Here is a 16,395-nt window from a genome sequence, read left to right as displayed (position 1 = left end):
ATAGAACAGTCCTTAGGTCTGCCTAGGTCTGCCTAAAGGGGGATTTCACCCCCCTCCCCCTTGCAATTATAGAACCCGGAAACAATGGGCCAATGGAACCTCTCTCTCTCTACTCTCCCTGGTACAACAGTATCCAAGTAAATTAGAACAGATAGAGAGCAGGAAAAATAGTGGAGGACCTATTAAATGTAGTGCAGGTTAGTACCAATGATTAGAGATGAGTAGAGTTGGGTACGTTATGCAGGGAAGCTCTCTCGGAAGAGAGGAGTCTTCACAAGCTTCTTGAAGGCTGAGAGGGATGATGACCCTGCTCTTGTAGCAACTGGTAGCTTATTCCACCATCGAGGGACAAGGACAGAAAACTGTGTGGACTGATAAAAGAACATGATGCAAGTAAACAAGAATTGTCCCTTTCTGGAGCCCACTGCGATGCACTGGTCCGCTGACATGGAGTGTAATGCAAAAATATATACAGTGGGCACATAAAAAAAAAACTAAGTAGAACTTCTGTTTAGGGTGATGCATAGTTACTCAACTCCTGGAAACCGTTCTCATAAGGTACATTGCAGTAATAATCAATCTGTTGATTGTGCATGCTTGTAATGTTAGAGCACTTGCTATTAGGTTCAGTGACCTCCAGAACAGTAAGTGTCTAGGCTGGCTATTCAGAGCCCAGATACGTACTCCAAGCAATAGGAGAACAACAAGAATGTTAAGGGTATGTGAGGGGTGCTGACTGCTCAGGCATACAGTACGTGTGCCACGTGAGTGAAACCTGGTGGTCCTGTTGATTTTTGTCTTGAACATCTTTTTTGGCAAAAAGACACATTCTTATTCGTCTTTTTTTTTAGAGAGAGAGAGAGTAGAGTTAAAGTATCATGTATTGATCCCGAGGGAAATTAAGGTGTCAAGTAGCATGCATACATAAATACAGAAGAAGACACAAATACATTACACACAACATTGCACATAATATTCACCATTTTATGCACTCTTCTGTGATTAGACCTATTACTTAAAAATCAAGTTGCGTAGCCTCTTACTGCAGCAGGGGTCGCCGGCGACCCTATTCACTTGCTGAAAATGCTTAACTACATCATAACAACATTACCATGACATTACAGAGAGTCATAGTGCTGTGTTAAGGGGTTAAATACTTACATAATATAGTTACTAACAAAGTATAGTACAGTAACTAACATAGGGACAAGCATGCGACGGGTCTATGAGGGCTTTTGCACCTGCACTGCCACGTGTGGCGCGTGAGTGTACTGTAGCAGCACGTGTGTGTTTCACAGTTAATGTTAATGTGACATTTTGTCTTCACCATTTGACCTAAGCGAAAAGAAGCATATCATTTAATTCCTCTTCTAGTACGTAAACTTGGTGTGTATCACTTTAAAAACTAAAGGGCCTAACGGGCCTTTGGATGTCAGAAGGATCCCACAGAAAGTGAAAATTTGGCTCCACAAAAAGTAGAAACTACAAATTGTGGTTTTACAGATCCTCATACAAAGTATGATGGATGATTACTATTTGGTGTCAAACGGTTCTTTTACAGAACTGTTGCCTCAAATGGTTCTTTGAAGTGCTGCAAGGTGAAAATCTGGCTCCTTTATTTTTTCTTTGAAATTCTAGAACTCTGTCTGGCTTACAAGTGAGAGATACAGTAAGTATGTCCATGGTCACCTATTATTCCAGCAATAAAGATTGAAGAGTTTTCCACTTATCAGTATAATAATTCTTGTTTGCCGAGGACAAGGGCTTGTACTGTAAGCACACACTTAACAAGGTATGTGTGGTTGTTAGTGCACAGTGTCCGTGGCACATTTGAGTGTGATTTAAATATAGCCAACCCACTCCAGTCCAGCCCTGGCTCCCAAAACAAGCAAGAGGTCAGCAGCAGATGGATCTGTCTGGACACCAACAAATGTGCTTTTAAGGGATCGATGGTCGCTAACAATCGCATCAGCTTGATGTGGAGTTCAGCTTCAACCTGAAAACAGCCTGAAAGCAGCCTGTCAACTGACCTGATATTCACTGACCTGTGAAATGGTCTGCAGTGCCTACTTGCAGTATACTGAAACAATTTTCCATGCGGGAAAATACATGCACGGGTCATGCATCAGCAGCTCAGCGAAAACTGAAGTTGTTGTAGAAGTGAACAGCGATGTTTGATGTTACATGAGATATTTTACAGTCTTCTTCCAATACCCATGTTATTCTTTTAATGCATCAGAAGAGTTTGTGGTCTTTTATTTTATTATTTTGTGTGCATCCTGTGACTAGCTCCTCTAATGAAAGCTGTGCATTTGCGATGGTAGGGAAGCAGACAGAGAAAGTGTGTGTGTGTGTTGTGTGTGTGTGTGTGTGTGTGTGTGTGTGTGTGTGTGTGTGTGTGTGTGTGTGTGTGTGTGTGTGTGTGTTTGTTGGGGGGGGGGGCTGTGTGGGTGTAGGCAAAGTGGTCAGTTGCCAAGGGCCCACAGAGAAAGGTGGCCTCTTTTCATTGTAGTCTTTCAGATGACTTTGTCCTGGGCCCGGCCAAAGCGCTCAGTGTCCCTGTGCATTGCTTTCCCAATTCAAAATACTTGAGAGTTGAGACACTTTTAGAAATGGAAGATGATGGTTTTATAAATGGTGACTTGGTTGTTCATAGTATTGTAAATAGGAGCTAAGCTGATCTGAGCATTGCTCATCAACAATGAAGGCTCTATGAAAATTAGAAAGGTAGATTAGCTATAGAGTTCAGATCTTATTATGCATCCAGATGAGGCGTTTTTTTGTTTTTTTAACAAACTGTCCCTGTGCTGTCCTCTCTGCTTGAAGTGCAGCCAGTCACCCATAAAAGCTCTGCGATAATGTTTTACCTCCCTTAGGGCTATTTTTCCAGGTCTCTTTGTTCTCTCTCTCTCTCTCTCGCTCTCACTCTCGCTCGCTCTCTCACTGTCTCGCTCTCTCATTCTCTCTCTCTCTCTCTCGCTCTCACTCTCGCTCGCTCTCTCACTGTCTCGCTCTCTCATTCTCTCTCTCATTCACATACGCACACGTGCATAGTACACTTGGCCAAAGCAGGAACAGGTTTGTCGTTGCAGAGTGTTTGCATTCTGGATTTGTTTGTGGTTGGGCCTTGTTGTCCGTCAGTTGGTGCATCTGGTCTTCAAACACTCAACTGAACAATACATAGGCAAATATTTACTGTGTCTTTGAGCACACTAATTAAAGATACAAGATAAGAGCTAGAACCTTAAAGCCCTCTGCATCCAACTGCATGTTAGAACCTCAGGAAGGCCTAAAAAACATGAAATGCCACTTTTAGCAAATTACTTTTAAAAGCCTTGATTGGGAAGTTCTGTGTTTTTAAATTTTTTTGCTTTCAGTTATTGAAACACCTCCAAACAGACTAATGTTTATATGGGGCGATTTGTTCTAAAGATGTGATATAATAGGCCTCGCCGCACGTAGCCATAAGTATTATGTAAGACACACACACACACACACACACACACACACACACACACACACACACACACACACACACACACACACACACACACACACACACACACACACACACACACACACACACACACACAATGTCCAGGGCACGGCTTGGCACGGTGTGAGCAGAGTTTAATTGGTTCCACTCGGTTAGCGCTTCACAATGGCTGGTTGGATGTATGTATGGTGAGGAGAGTTTTGTCTGGCACATAGGTGTTCGGTCTTGGCTCTGTTCTGCCTTAATTTGAGCTGAATGCTGAAGGTGATGAGGTTGCAAGGTTAGTGTTGTGATCACTAGCCCGTATTAGTGTCTTAGACATTTAGGAATGCCCCTCCTATACTACTTGACAAAATGAAGTCATATCACCATTCAGTTGGACATTTCTGTGACATTTAGGAATCCACCTCTATGCTCGACAAGAAAGTTACACTACTGAATGAAGTACACGTGTATCGCACATCATGGACTTAGACATTATTATGTATGTGTACATCAAAGGTGAAAATACAGGTTTCGATTATACACATCCATGAAGTTTGAAAATGGTGCATGACTCGAGAAAGAAATATTAAGAAAAGTTTATTTTGTAATGTGGACTGAATACTGAAGTTGATGAGGTTGCGAGGTCACTGTTTAGTGTCTTGGACATTGAGGAATACCCCTCCATTAGTCACTTGACGAGACAAACTTACTGATGCTTTTGACCAAACCAACTTACAGGTAGAAGGAGGACATTCCACCAAGTACAGAGTGTGGGGTCAAGTCAAGTCAAGTCAGCTTTATTGGCAATTTCTTTACATGCACTGGTCATACAAAGAATTGAAATTACGTTTCTTACTTTCCCATGCAGACATATACATACTCTAGCGGTTGCGAGGTCACTGTTTAGTGTCGTGGACATTGACGAGACAAACTGACTGTATAGTTCACATAAATGGATGAGGACATTAACATGTCTGTGTTAAGGTTTCGATCATGTACATCCACTGTGGGAAGTTTCATGCAATTCCTGTTGCCGCCTGTGGAGGGCATCAGACCTCCATGTGCTGTGCATAGCTGATGAGGGAGGCTGGATCCTCATTAGTAGGAGTGCATTCCTGATGTGCTTTCCAGCAATGAAATGTCCACTCCATGCTGATTCAGGACTTTTAATTCGTAAACAAACCGAGGCAATGAATCGGGCATTCATACATGAAATGGGACTCATATTATGTAAAGATCTCCATTCAGCGTGGAAATGAACAGTGTGATGCATTTTTTTCTTGTTTTGTTTTTGTTTTCATGTTCTTGCCCGTGTCTTTTTCGCACTGCGCCAAATGACCTTTCTCCATGAGTGCACGCATTCATATCCGCATGCAATGATCAAATATGTAACACACACACACCCCCATCTTCACACTCGCACGTACAAGGGCATACTCATCTCTCTGTTTTCTCTCACACACACAATTTCTCTCTCTCTGTCTCTCTGTCTCTCTGTCTCTCTGTCTCTCTCTCTCTCTCTCTCTCTCTCTCTCTCTCTCTCTCTCGCTCTCTCTCTCTCTGACGCAACCTTTCACATTCTCTCTTTCCCTCCCCCTGTCTCACTGTTTTCCCCTTGCTCTCCCTTTTACACACGCATGCACACACACACACACACACACACACACACACACACACACACACACACACACACACACACACACACACACCTCACTAATGTTTGCTGACATCTGGACGTTATGTTTAATGTTCTTTCCCATTCTCTCTCTTCCCTTCCACACACACACACCAAACTCCCTACACACACACACACACACACACACACACACACACACACACACACACCTACCTCCCTACACACACACACACACACACACACACACACACACACACACACACACACACACACACACACACACACATCCAGACATCTCCCACAACCTGAACCTGCCGGAGGTGGAGCTGGTGAGTCTGCTGACGGAGGATCTGCCGCGCTACACGCTGCGGGCCGACTGCGTCTTCGGCTACGACCACGACGACTGGCTGCGCACCCCCATCCTGCCACCAGGGGCCGACCTCGGCCTGTCGCCGGAGCTCATCGAGGAGACGCTCAAGTACTTCTGTGAGTAGTGCTGCACAGTTATTTTTATTCAGAGCTATGGAAGTAAGAATTGTGTTAATCAGGCCCTGCCGTGGCTGGTCGGCGGGGCACTCGTCTGCCGTGCGGTTGTTTGCCGACCCCTCCCCGACTCCCTCCCCATTCGCTTCCAGTCCGCCTCTCAAACTGTCCTGTCAAGTGAAATCATAAAAAAAAACGTTGACCCCCATGTTCCATTTTTACAAAAGATGGCGGTGCATGGAGCTTTTGACACACACATCGCCATTGACATTGTTCCAAAAAAGTTCCAGGAAGTGAGCATTGAACATAGAAAGTGCAGTAAAGGTAGATGTAATCCCTTTAAATTCATTTTTACACCATCTTTGCTTGTTATTATGCAGCAATTCTGTGCTAGTCTCCAGCTAAAAGAAAGCCTCTGACTAGAAGTATTTGAATCTACGTGCATCATGTCATCACCCAACTTCCTGTACCCCCTTGTTGTCTCACCTCTTAATTCCATTGCTCTGGTTTCATTAACCCCTTTGAGCAGAGCCTATATGTTTATAACCTCACTGTCACCAAAATTGTAATGGCTATGTCTTGATCTGTTACTTAAGGCTCTTGGTACTGTCATAGCAATGTTGTTATGAGGTAGCTGAGTATTTTCAGCAAATAGTGAATGGGTCCATCGGTGACCCAATCTGCAGTAAGAGGCAACGCTGATGTTGCTCATTGATTCAGCTCAGGATTGAAGCATTTTTGTCTCTCACTGTTGAGCTGGCTCTTTTAGTCTGACTTTTGTGAGAGCAACATTTATTTCATTCATGGATTTATTGTTTTGGATGGAATTATTCATTCACTTTTGGGCTGCAGAATTACTATTGTGAGAGCTATCATTCGGCCTATCATTATCAATGAGTCATAATTCACTTCAGCACTACAAAATCTTTTATATCTGACCCTCAAACCCTTCGGCCTTTATCACTGAGCATTTTTCATTGAGGTTATTCCACTGATTGATTCATTACTCACTTCATGATTGCAGCACTGGTGTGTGTTTCTCGAAAGCGTAGTTGCTAGCCTGTTAGCAACTTGTGTAGTTGTCAATGGGACATTGTATTGCAAACAACAACATAGTAACATAGTAAGCAACTATGGTTTCGAGAAATGCACCCCTGTTTTAGCTTTTACTACTGATCTAAGTAAAACGTAGCGGTTAAGCAGTTGTCAAAAATTGGATGGTTTAATTTGAATTAGTTTCATGCAGTATCAAAGGAAATGCGGTAACACTTTACTTAAATCTATATACCTCTATATCTCTCTGATGGGATTTTTCCCATCAGGCAGCCTGTAGTTTATATCCAGTCCCGAGCACTCATAACACCCTTGGATTTATAAAGCATTAAGCTAGATTCATAGTTATTCATTACTGTTAACATAAAGCATCATGAAACTTCATGGGTGTAGTCGTAATGCATTGCAAGTAATTATAATGCACATTATAACTTGATATAATGCACTCATAATGCACTATGGATATGGGCTTCATAGAAAGTGTTACCGGAAATGCTTATCTGGTCAGCGAAGAGAGACGTCTTTGAGTGACACACTCCATTCCACTAACCTTACTTCCCTTGATTAATGTGTCCTTCACTTCAGGACAGGACTGACACATTTTGGCTTTCACTAGTTTTACCAATTTGTATTATTTTGTCTTTCACTAGTTACCTGGTGAACTACACAATTAAAGCAATTTGGCTTAGTTGTGCAGTCATCAAAATGGCGTACATGCACTTTATATGAAAGTAGTGCTTGATATAAATACAGTATATTAGATTAAATGCTCTTTCCCCTTACCGTATGCTTATTCCATTGACCTGATTTCATGTGGTCCTCCTTATCCACGTCAGGACTGATTTCTGGTCACTCTGCACCAAATCAGACCCAATTTCTGTGTTTTTCTGGCCTAATAGAGATAATTGTCAAGTGACTGCTGTTTTTTTCTGGTAGGTTTTACATTTAGATAGGTTTATATTTGATATGTTCTATCACACAACAACCCTCAAACAGCATGCTCTTGTTTCTAATGCAGTCTACGGACTGTATGTACTGGACATAATATTAGTCCTCAAGACCAAAATAGCAAAAATTATTATAACATGCCACTCATATCAGGTCTTAATTATTTTATTCTCATTACAGGTACTGTAATCCCCAAATGAGTCTTTGACCCGTGTTATCAGATTGACCGATAATGGTCCTTGAAGGTGTAGCGCTGTAGCCATAGTAACCAAATATGGACATTCTACATAACGTTCTTAATTATTGAGTGTGCACAAGGTCATTTGAGAACCCACAGGCATTACTATTTACATCTTTAGATAGCATTAGAATTACATACATTACAAACCTTCAACCCTCTGATCACGCATGCACGCACGCACGCACATACACACACACACACACACACACACACACACACACACACACACACACACACACACACACACACACACACACACACACACACACACACACACACACACACACACACACACACACACACACACACACACACACACACACACACAGAACAGAGACAAATGGTAAGCATCTTAATTCCGCTTGGTTAGCCCTCAAGCCCTCATTTTCACTTATGTCATAACTTGCCACAAAGTTTTGTGTGTGTGTGTGTGTTCCTGCAATACGTATCTGTGTGTCTCTATCTGACTAATGTGGGCTATGGGTAATATCTGGACGGTATGTCTTGTAACACCTCAGTGTGGCGTATCTCTTATAATCCCAGTATCTCTTCTAATCCGTGTACCCTGTCTGGTATAATCCCATCCTCCTGTACCGTAGGCTGTGCGCTCCACACAGATGGTATGTGGATTACCATTGCAAGGCGGTAGATGACGTAGGTTACCATCAGTGAAGGTGTTGTTATTACTGAGTATTTACAGACAATGATTACCAAAATTAAAGGTGCATTGTGTAACATTCATGGGCATTCATTATCACATTTTGTGCTAAAAAATCTTCATCAGCGGTCACTCTAAACGAGTATGACTGTCCTCTCTGTAGGGTTTTCTATTTGTGGGTCCTCAGATCACTATGGAGACCAATCCTTGATCCACATATCTTGGTGCAGTTTGGGCGTGGGAAAGTAGAGGTGGTGGATATTGCTGCAGCCTTCTCCATGTGTGTTGTCGCTGAAACAAATGTGCTAGCCAGGCCGTGCCCTCCTAGGGACGCAACAGCTTCAGCGTTGCTACCAGTCAGGTCAAGAGCAATGCAAGTACTTTCTGAGTTCCCGCAAATACGAGAACACCTCCCACTTTGTTGGGAAGCAAACAATAATTAGCAAACCAAGGGAGGCCATTTGGGAAATGCCGTTTTGGAAATGTTAATTGTTGTGCTCTTGGTCAGACCAAGTCTCAAAGAGGGCGCCATGTTTATAGGGGTACACTAATATCTGTGTACTGAATTCTACATCCAATGATATATTGAATAAGCAAAAAAGGAAAGCACCCTGAATCTTTCACTTGTTCATTTGGCTACGAATGTGTAATGGCAATCACTATTATTCACTAAAAAAAACCAACATAAAAACATTTCAGACTGAATGGCTGTCTTCACACTAAATAAATAGGGAAAGTCCTGTGAATGGAAACCTCAGTGGGCACCACTACAGTTGAGTACCAGTGGGTGTTAGTGTGGTGTATGTTGTCAGTTACTACTAGTCCACTTGCCTTATTTGCTTAGCTTCTTAGACTAACGTGACCCGGATCACAATGAGAATCTTCAGGACTTCACCGATGCTGAAAGTTAACGTATGACCTGCTCTCCCTGGTTCCCCCGGTTCCCCTGGTTCCCACCTTGTCCCAGCACACCTGTCTGTCTGTGCAGACTGATGCTGAATGTTAACATATGACCTGCTTTCCCTTATTCCCCTGGTTCCCACCTTGTCCCAGCACACCTGTCTGTCTGTGCAGCAGACACAACACACACTTTCTCTACTAAGGCCCTCAATGCATAAGGGTGGTTTATGCCTCGAGATCAGCGTCACTGCATCATGATGCAGTGAGCCGCGCAGTTAATGGAGTGAAGCCACCCCCATCACGCAGGTACTCTGGGGCACCTCCCCGAAATTGTGTCTCGACGCAGGGAGCGACGGCGTGAAAGGGCGAAAATAGGTCTCTGATTGGTCCTCTCGACCAGCCTGCTCTGTCCTCCAGTCGAGAACAAGCGCTACTTCCTTGTTCTAACCTTCGTCGGTCTACGGACTGTGAGCTCTTCATTAAATAAGTTGCCCGTGCTTTGTTGTTTGATTTATTTACACGAACCAAAGACAACACATGCGCTTGCAAGTTACGACGCTGAAGTTATTTGGACAGTTGAACAGTGGTTCCGAGGTCGAGGAAACATTCCGCTTCGTCCTCGACAAATGAGCCACTTCTTTGTTCCAAACTACCACTGTGGCTGCCAGTGCGATCAAACATGCACGTGATATAAAGATTTAATGTTTCATTTTCATTCTCGTCGAGTCTGTGATGCTAAAAAACAACCGACACGTCTAGTTTACTCTTTGTATTGAAGGCAGTTTCAGCGTGGAATCACATCGCGCAGACCGTACTTCAAAACAGGGCATAAACCAAAATTAACTGCATCATGGCTGCGACAAGCTCACTCTGTGCACAAGTAGGAAGCATAACCCGCCCTATACACTACAAACCACACCTTTTGAAGGTGCACTGTGTAATATCTTTAGTAGTTCATTTCCAGAATTCATGCTGCCCATTCCCAAATGTTACCCTTTTTTAACAAATACTTACCACCACAATCAAATTCTTTATTATTATTCTTTGTTATTCTTTTAATATTTACTTTAATATTCTTTATTATTATTTATTATAAGGATTCATTGCAACTGGGAAAATTACACTTTTCATACACGAAAAGGGGGATCCTCTCCATTGTCCTCCATTTGAATGTCTATAAATGGACATTTAGCGGCAAAACTTCCTGTCCTTTGGTCATGCTAGTTAATATTCAGTCTTTAATAAATATTCATGAAAAGATCAAATTTGGCAGTAGACAGCACAGTTTCAACAGACAGCATTGCAATACCTACTCTGGCTTGCATCCTTCACAGTGCACCTTTTAGTGTTTTCATGTCCTATCTTGGTGGACATTGTGTGTCCCATATGTGGCTAAATTGCAGAAGTACTCTGTCCAGGTGAATAAAGAGCAGTGGTTATCCCGTTGGCGCACGCACGCACACACGCACGCGTGCACACACACACGCACACGCACACGCACACACACACACACACACACACACGCACACACACACACACACACACACACACACACACACACACACACACACACACACACACACACACACACACACACACACACACACACACACACACACACACACACACACACACACACACACACACACACACACACACACACACACAGTTTGCAGGGCCAGCTGTGCCATGCTGTATCGTCTTAAGCCCTCATTGGCTCTGTTGCCTGGCCACAGTTGACACATGGTGCCATGATGCCACCTAGGCTACTTAATGAAGAAACTCCTGCCAGCCATGGCCAGATGGTTTGGAAGTTGGTGACTGGATCAGAGAGTTGCAAGTAGGGGTGTAAATCACAGCCTCCATGATGATACTATTCAATAGCGATATCTTGTTATTATTCAATGTGATGCGATTTGATTATTTCCGATACCCCAGGATACCATATAATACGATTCGATTCGACTTTTCTCCAATTACTTTCCAACTTCTGTTACAGTATGTTATGGAGCTAGGGCATTGGGCAGGGGCCAGCAATTCGAATGCCCCATGATACGATACAATGCGATTCGATTCAATCGTCAGATTATATCGCGATATATCGATAAATTTCGATTATTATTTACACCCCTAGTTGCAAGTATGAATTGCATTGCTTATTAATGATGTTGCAAAACCAGAACAAGAGATGCTGGTAACCAGATACAATACTTAGATAAAGTATAAAAATGCATGCTGAGGAAGGCTATTGCAGCCTGGTGTTTGTATGTACTGTATATGATTAGGTTTAAGCAGCTTTGGCCTAATAGTTAGGAAAGCTTGGGGTCTTGTTATTGGTAGGTCACAGGCTTGAAATCGAATTCAAATCAAGAAGTTCTTTGCAGTCCTGGACTCACTGAGTAGTAACTCTCTGGAGTTAAAGGGACAGTTTGGTCAATTTCAACATGCAGTTGTAATGCTCACACTACCCTGGACTTGTCAGTGCCTGAGATTTTTTTTTTCTTCTTCTTCAGCCGTTTCCGAGATCCTGGTCATTGTAATGGGGGCAGCTCTTTGTTTACATTTCAAAAAAACATTTTTATTTATTCCCAAAAACATCAAAAAGGTTATAAAACATCAGCAGACAACTAGCAAACAGCAGTACCTTTTGGGAAAATATTTGGAGTTGGCCTATGTTTTATTTTTCTTTAAATGTAAACAAACGCTGCCCCCATTAGAATTGCTCATATCTCGGAAAGGGCTGAGCCAAAAAATGTGGCATCACCAGGTACTGACAAGTCAAGGGTAGAGTGAGCAATACAACAGCATAATGAAATAGACTGAACTGGCCCTTTAATGGACTAGTATCTGTGCCATGTGTGCAGGGCCGGATTAAGATGGAATGTGGCCCCCCCTAGGCTACAGCATGATGGAGGCCACCACAGAAGGCAAATTTTGCAGCAACATTACCAAGCCAGCTTCCTAATTCTGAGCTATGAATTAAGAATAACATATTTTTTGCAATCTTGTCACAATTCTGCCCCCCCCCGCCCCCCCCCCCCCCCCCCCCCCACACACACACACACACACATACACACACACACACACACTCCCCAACTCCCCATCCCCCTTTGGCCAACCAGGGCCCCTCTGACTGGTGGGGGGCCCTATGCTGCAGCCATATCTAGCCGGGGCATTAATCTGGCCCTGCATGTGTGTATCTCTGTTGTGCGCTCTGGGTTACTTTCTCAAGACTATGAAGTGCATCCAGCTACTGTACGTCCTTTGAAAGAAACACACTATACAAATTCAGATTAGTGTCATAAGAAACAGAAACGACAAGACAAAACAAAACATTTCATTGACAACTTCACACAGCCCCCAACAATAAACCTGTCCTAATTCTGTAACCCCCTGACCTCCCTAATCCTAATCTGTGAATTATTGGTCACCAATGATCTTCCCTTCAAGGGATTCGTTCTGCCTGCCTATTTCGTTCATTCATGAAAATGTAATTGACTTTCAACAGAATTAGAACCATTTTAGCTGGTACATGTTTTTTTTTTATTGCCAAACTTTCAATAATCAGAGCTATGCCGATTAGTATCCTAAGAAACTGAAAAAAAACGAGACAAATAACAATAAACTTGTCCTAATTCTGCAACCCCCTGACCTCCCTAATCCTAATCTGTGAGTTATTGGTCAGCATTGATCTACCCTTGAAGGGGCTTCGTTCTGCCTGCCTGCTCCTCGCCGGACAACAACAAACAGGCCAAGGTGATTTTGATAAGTGCTTCCTAATCCCTAGATTGGTCCTACACCTCCAACCCGCACCCCACCTCTTCCACAAGAAGGCAACACAGATGCCTAAATGCCACCAATCTTCTTAGGGTGGCCAAGCCATTGGCCGCTTAAGTATATTTAGCCTCCTTCTGGAGTGAGAGGTTGAATCACCTATCTACCTAAATCCCAGCCCACCCTTTGGCCTCTTGCCATTGCCCAGGCCTGTGATCTCATCCGTAGGGGTGGGAACTGGGAAGAAGGGGTGGAGATATAGGGAGGGCGAGCAGGGCACTTGCCCCTGGGCCCAGGGCCCTCCCGTGTTGGTGGTGGGGGCCCTATTGTGAGCTTTGCAAGCTGTATAGGGGGCCCTATAAGTTTCTTGCCCTGGGGCCCTGTGTGCAATTGTTCCGCCACTGCTGGGAAGCATTCAAGGTGATTGACTGAGGGAATGATTGTCTGTGTCTCCTCTTGTTCTTGCTCTGGGTATTGGAGTCAGTTGTTGAGAAGCTAGAGAAGCCAAAGATAGTAAATAGACACTTAATCAGGCATCAATGTTAAATTGCCAATTAACAGGAAAAAAACGAAAATCAGTCAATTGCTATGACGCAATTCAATGCATTTAAACATCTAGAGGTGGCCTTAGAGTGGTCGAGACCTGCTTAAGTATATTTAGCTCATTGTGGAGTCACAGGGTGATGGGTGAAGCACCTACCTAAATCCTAGCCCACCCTTTGGCCTCTTGCCATTCCCCAGGCCTGTGATCTCATCCGTAGGGGTGGGAACTGGGAAGCATTCAAGGTGACTGACGGAGGGAGTGAATGACTGTGTGTCCTGTTGTCTTTCATTCTAGGTATGGAGTAGGGCTGCACGATATCAGAAAAAATTACCTCTATAACAATATTTAAACGATATGTAGAAATATAGCCGAGTTTTTCTTGTCACTTTTGTCGGCCTGTGTGGGGGGCGTGGGTTTAATCATGGTGGGCTTCTTGCACATTCGTTGATATTCAGCTAGAGATTGGACTACACAGAAATGTTTTACTTGTTAGCGATAATGAATTCATTTTCGGAAGACGCGTAACGTTGCTTTTGATAGCAACATCGATACATTTTCGATATATTGTGCAGCCCTAATATGGAGTCAGTTTGTTGGGAAGCTAGGTGAAGATATTAAACAGACACTTTATCAGGGACACCTGTTCAATTGGCATTAACAGGGGAAAAAAGCAGAAATCAAGTCAATTGCTATGACGCAATTCAATGCATTTAAGCATCTACGGTAGAGGTGGTCTGAGAGTGGTCGAGACCTGCTTAAGTATATTTAGCTCGTCTTGGAGTCATGGGGTGAAGCACCTACCTAAATCCTCTGCCCCTTTAGCCCTCTGCTCTTCTCCAGGCCTGTGATCTCATCCGCACGGGTGGGAGCATTCAGGCTAATTGACTGAGAGACTCTTTGTCCTTTTGTCCTCAATGAACTAGGGTCTAAAGAGAGGGTATATGAGTATGTTGGGAAGATAGGTAAGAATACTGTTCTGTCGATACATACTCACCTAGGGCATTATGTACTGTACTGTACCTGTTATCATAGTTCCTTAGGTAAATTTGTTAAGAACAGTTGTTAATGGAAAAAAGTCCTGCTTTAAAAAAACCATTGATGAGGTACTGTACATTAAGCCCAACTGGTTGCAAACCAATGATACACAGAATTTGATTGAAATCCATGCCTTCTCAAGTCAAGTCAAGTCAAGTCAAGTTTATTGTCAATTTCTTTACATGCACTGGTCATACAAAGAATTTGAAATTGCGTTTCTTGCTCTCCCATGCAGACATAGACTAATCTAGGTAAGGACATAGACAGTATAGACATAGACAGTACTCATACATGGACATAGACAGTATGGACGTAGACATTGCTCATACAGACATTTAAAGTGCAAGACTAAAAGTCCTTTATAGCGTTCTGACATAGTAATAGTAGCATTTGAAGAAATAAATAATTAAAAAAGGTTTTTATTAAATACACCAGCAGCAGTATGTGTGTGTGTGTGTGTGTGTGTGTTTGTATGTGTTTTGTGTGCGTGTGTGTGTGTGTGTGTGTGTGTGTGTGTGTGTGTGTGTGTGTGTGTGTGTGTGTGTGTGTGTGTGTGTGTGTGTGTGTGTGTGTGTGTGTGTGTGTTTAGTTCAGGTAGAAAGTGCGGTGTGCGTCTGTGTGTGTGTACCTGTGTATGTGTGTGTGTGTGTGTGTGTATGTGTGTGAGTATGAGTTGTGTGTCAGTGTGTGTATGTTTGGGTTTAGTGCAGAAAGTGCAGTGTGCTTGTGTGTGTGTGTGTGTGTGTGTGTGTGTGTGTGTGTGTGTGTGTGTGTGTGTGTGTGTGTGTGTGTGTGTGTGTGTGTGTGTGTGTGTGTGTGTGTGTGTGTGTGTGTGTGTGTGTGTGTGTGTGTGCATGTGTATGTTTTGAGTTAGTGCAGGTTGAAAGTTCAGTCACAGATGTAGTAGTGCAGGTGGAATGTTCAGTCGCAGATATGGTGGTGGGGATGAGGGGGGGGAGCGTTGTCAGTGGCCTGGCTGGCTAGAGGCTGACAGTGAAGGGAGAGTGGGTTGAGTGTTCAGTATCTTGATTGCTTGATGCATCGTGCTGCTTGCAAGCCTGGTGGTACGGGAACGGAGGCGCCTGTACCTCTTTCCAGAGGGCAGGAGGCTGAACAGTTTGTGTGCAGGGTGGCTTGTGTCTTTCATGATCATCAGTGCTTTTCGGGTGAGGCGTGCGGTGTAAATGTCCTGCAGGGAGGGGAGTGGTACTCCAATGATCTTCTTCGCTGTGTTCACAACACGCTGGAGTGTCTTCCTGTTTTTCTCCGTGCAGCTTCCTCCCCACACTGTGATGCAGCTGGACACGACGCTCTCTATGGTTCCTCTGTAGAATGTTGTCATGATGGAGGGTGTAGCACTTGCCTTCTTTAGTTTGCGCAAGAAGTAGAGACGCTGATGGGCCTTCTTCGCCAGTGATGTAGTGTTGGTGGTCCAAGAGAGGTCGTCGCTGATGTGCACTCCAAGGAACTTGGTGCTGCTCACTCTCTCCACAGCATCACCGTCGATGGTCAGTGGTGGCAGTTGTTTTTGGACCCTCTGAAAGTTGACAACAATCTCCTTGGTCTTGTTGACATTCAGCAGGAGGTTGTTGTCTTTGCACCATCTGGCCAGCAGGTCTACTTCTTCTCTGTAGTGGGTCTC

At 43.6% G+C, this 16,395-nt stretch overlaps 1 protein-coding gene across 1 annotated transcript in view; it reads left to right on the top strand.

Moving 5' to 3' along the window:
- Window positions 1-16,395, top strand: part of hap1 (huntingtin associated protein 1) — a gene marked incomplete at its 5' end in the record, with an annotated part of 57,910 nt that overhangs the window by 1,389 nt on the left and 40,126 nt on the right. The window contains one exon of the mRNA XM_063200743.1: window positions 5,409-5,603. Coding sequence (XP_063056813.1) covers window positions 5,409-5,603 — 195 coding nt within the window. The remainder of the gene's footprint in view (window positions 1-5,408; window positions 5,604-16,395) is intronic.

This window comes from Engraulis encrasicolus, chromosome 1, assembly GCF_034702125.1.
Source record: "Engraulis encrasicolus isolate BLACKSEA-1 chromosome 1, IST_EnEncr_1.0, whole genome shotgun sequence".
Classification (NCBI taxonomy): domain Eukaryota; kingdom Metazoa; phylum Chordata; class Actinopteri; order Clupeiformes; family Engraulidae; genus Engraulis; species Engraulis encrasicolus.
The sequence above is the reverse complement of the archived record's forward strand: the minus strand, read 5'-3'. Positions and strand labels throughout refer to the sequence as shown.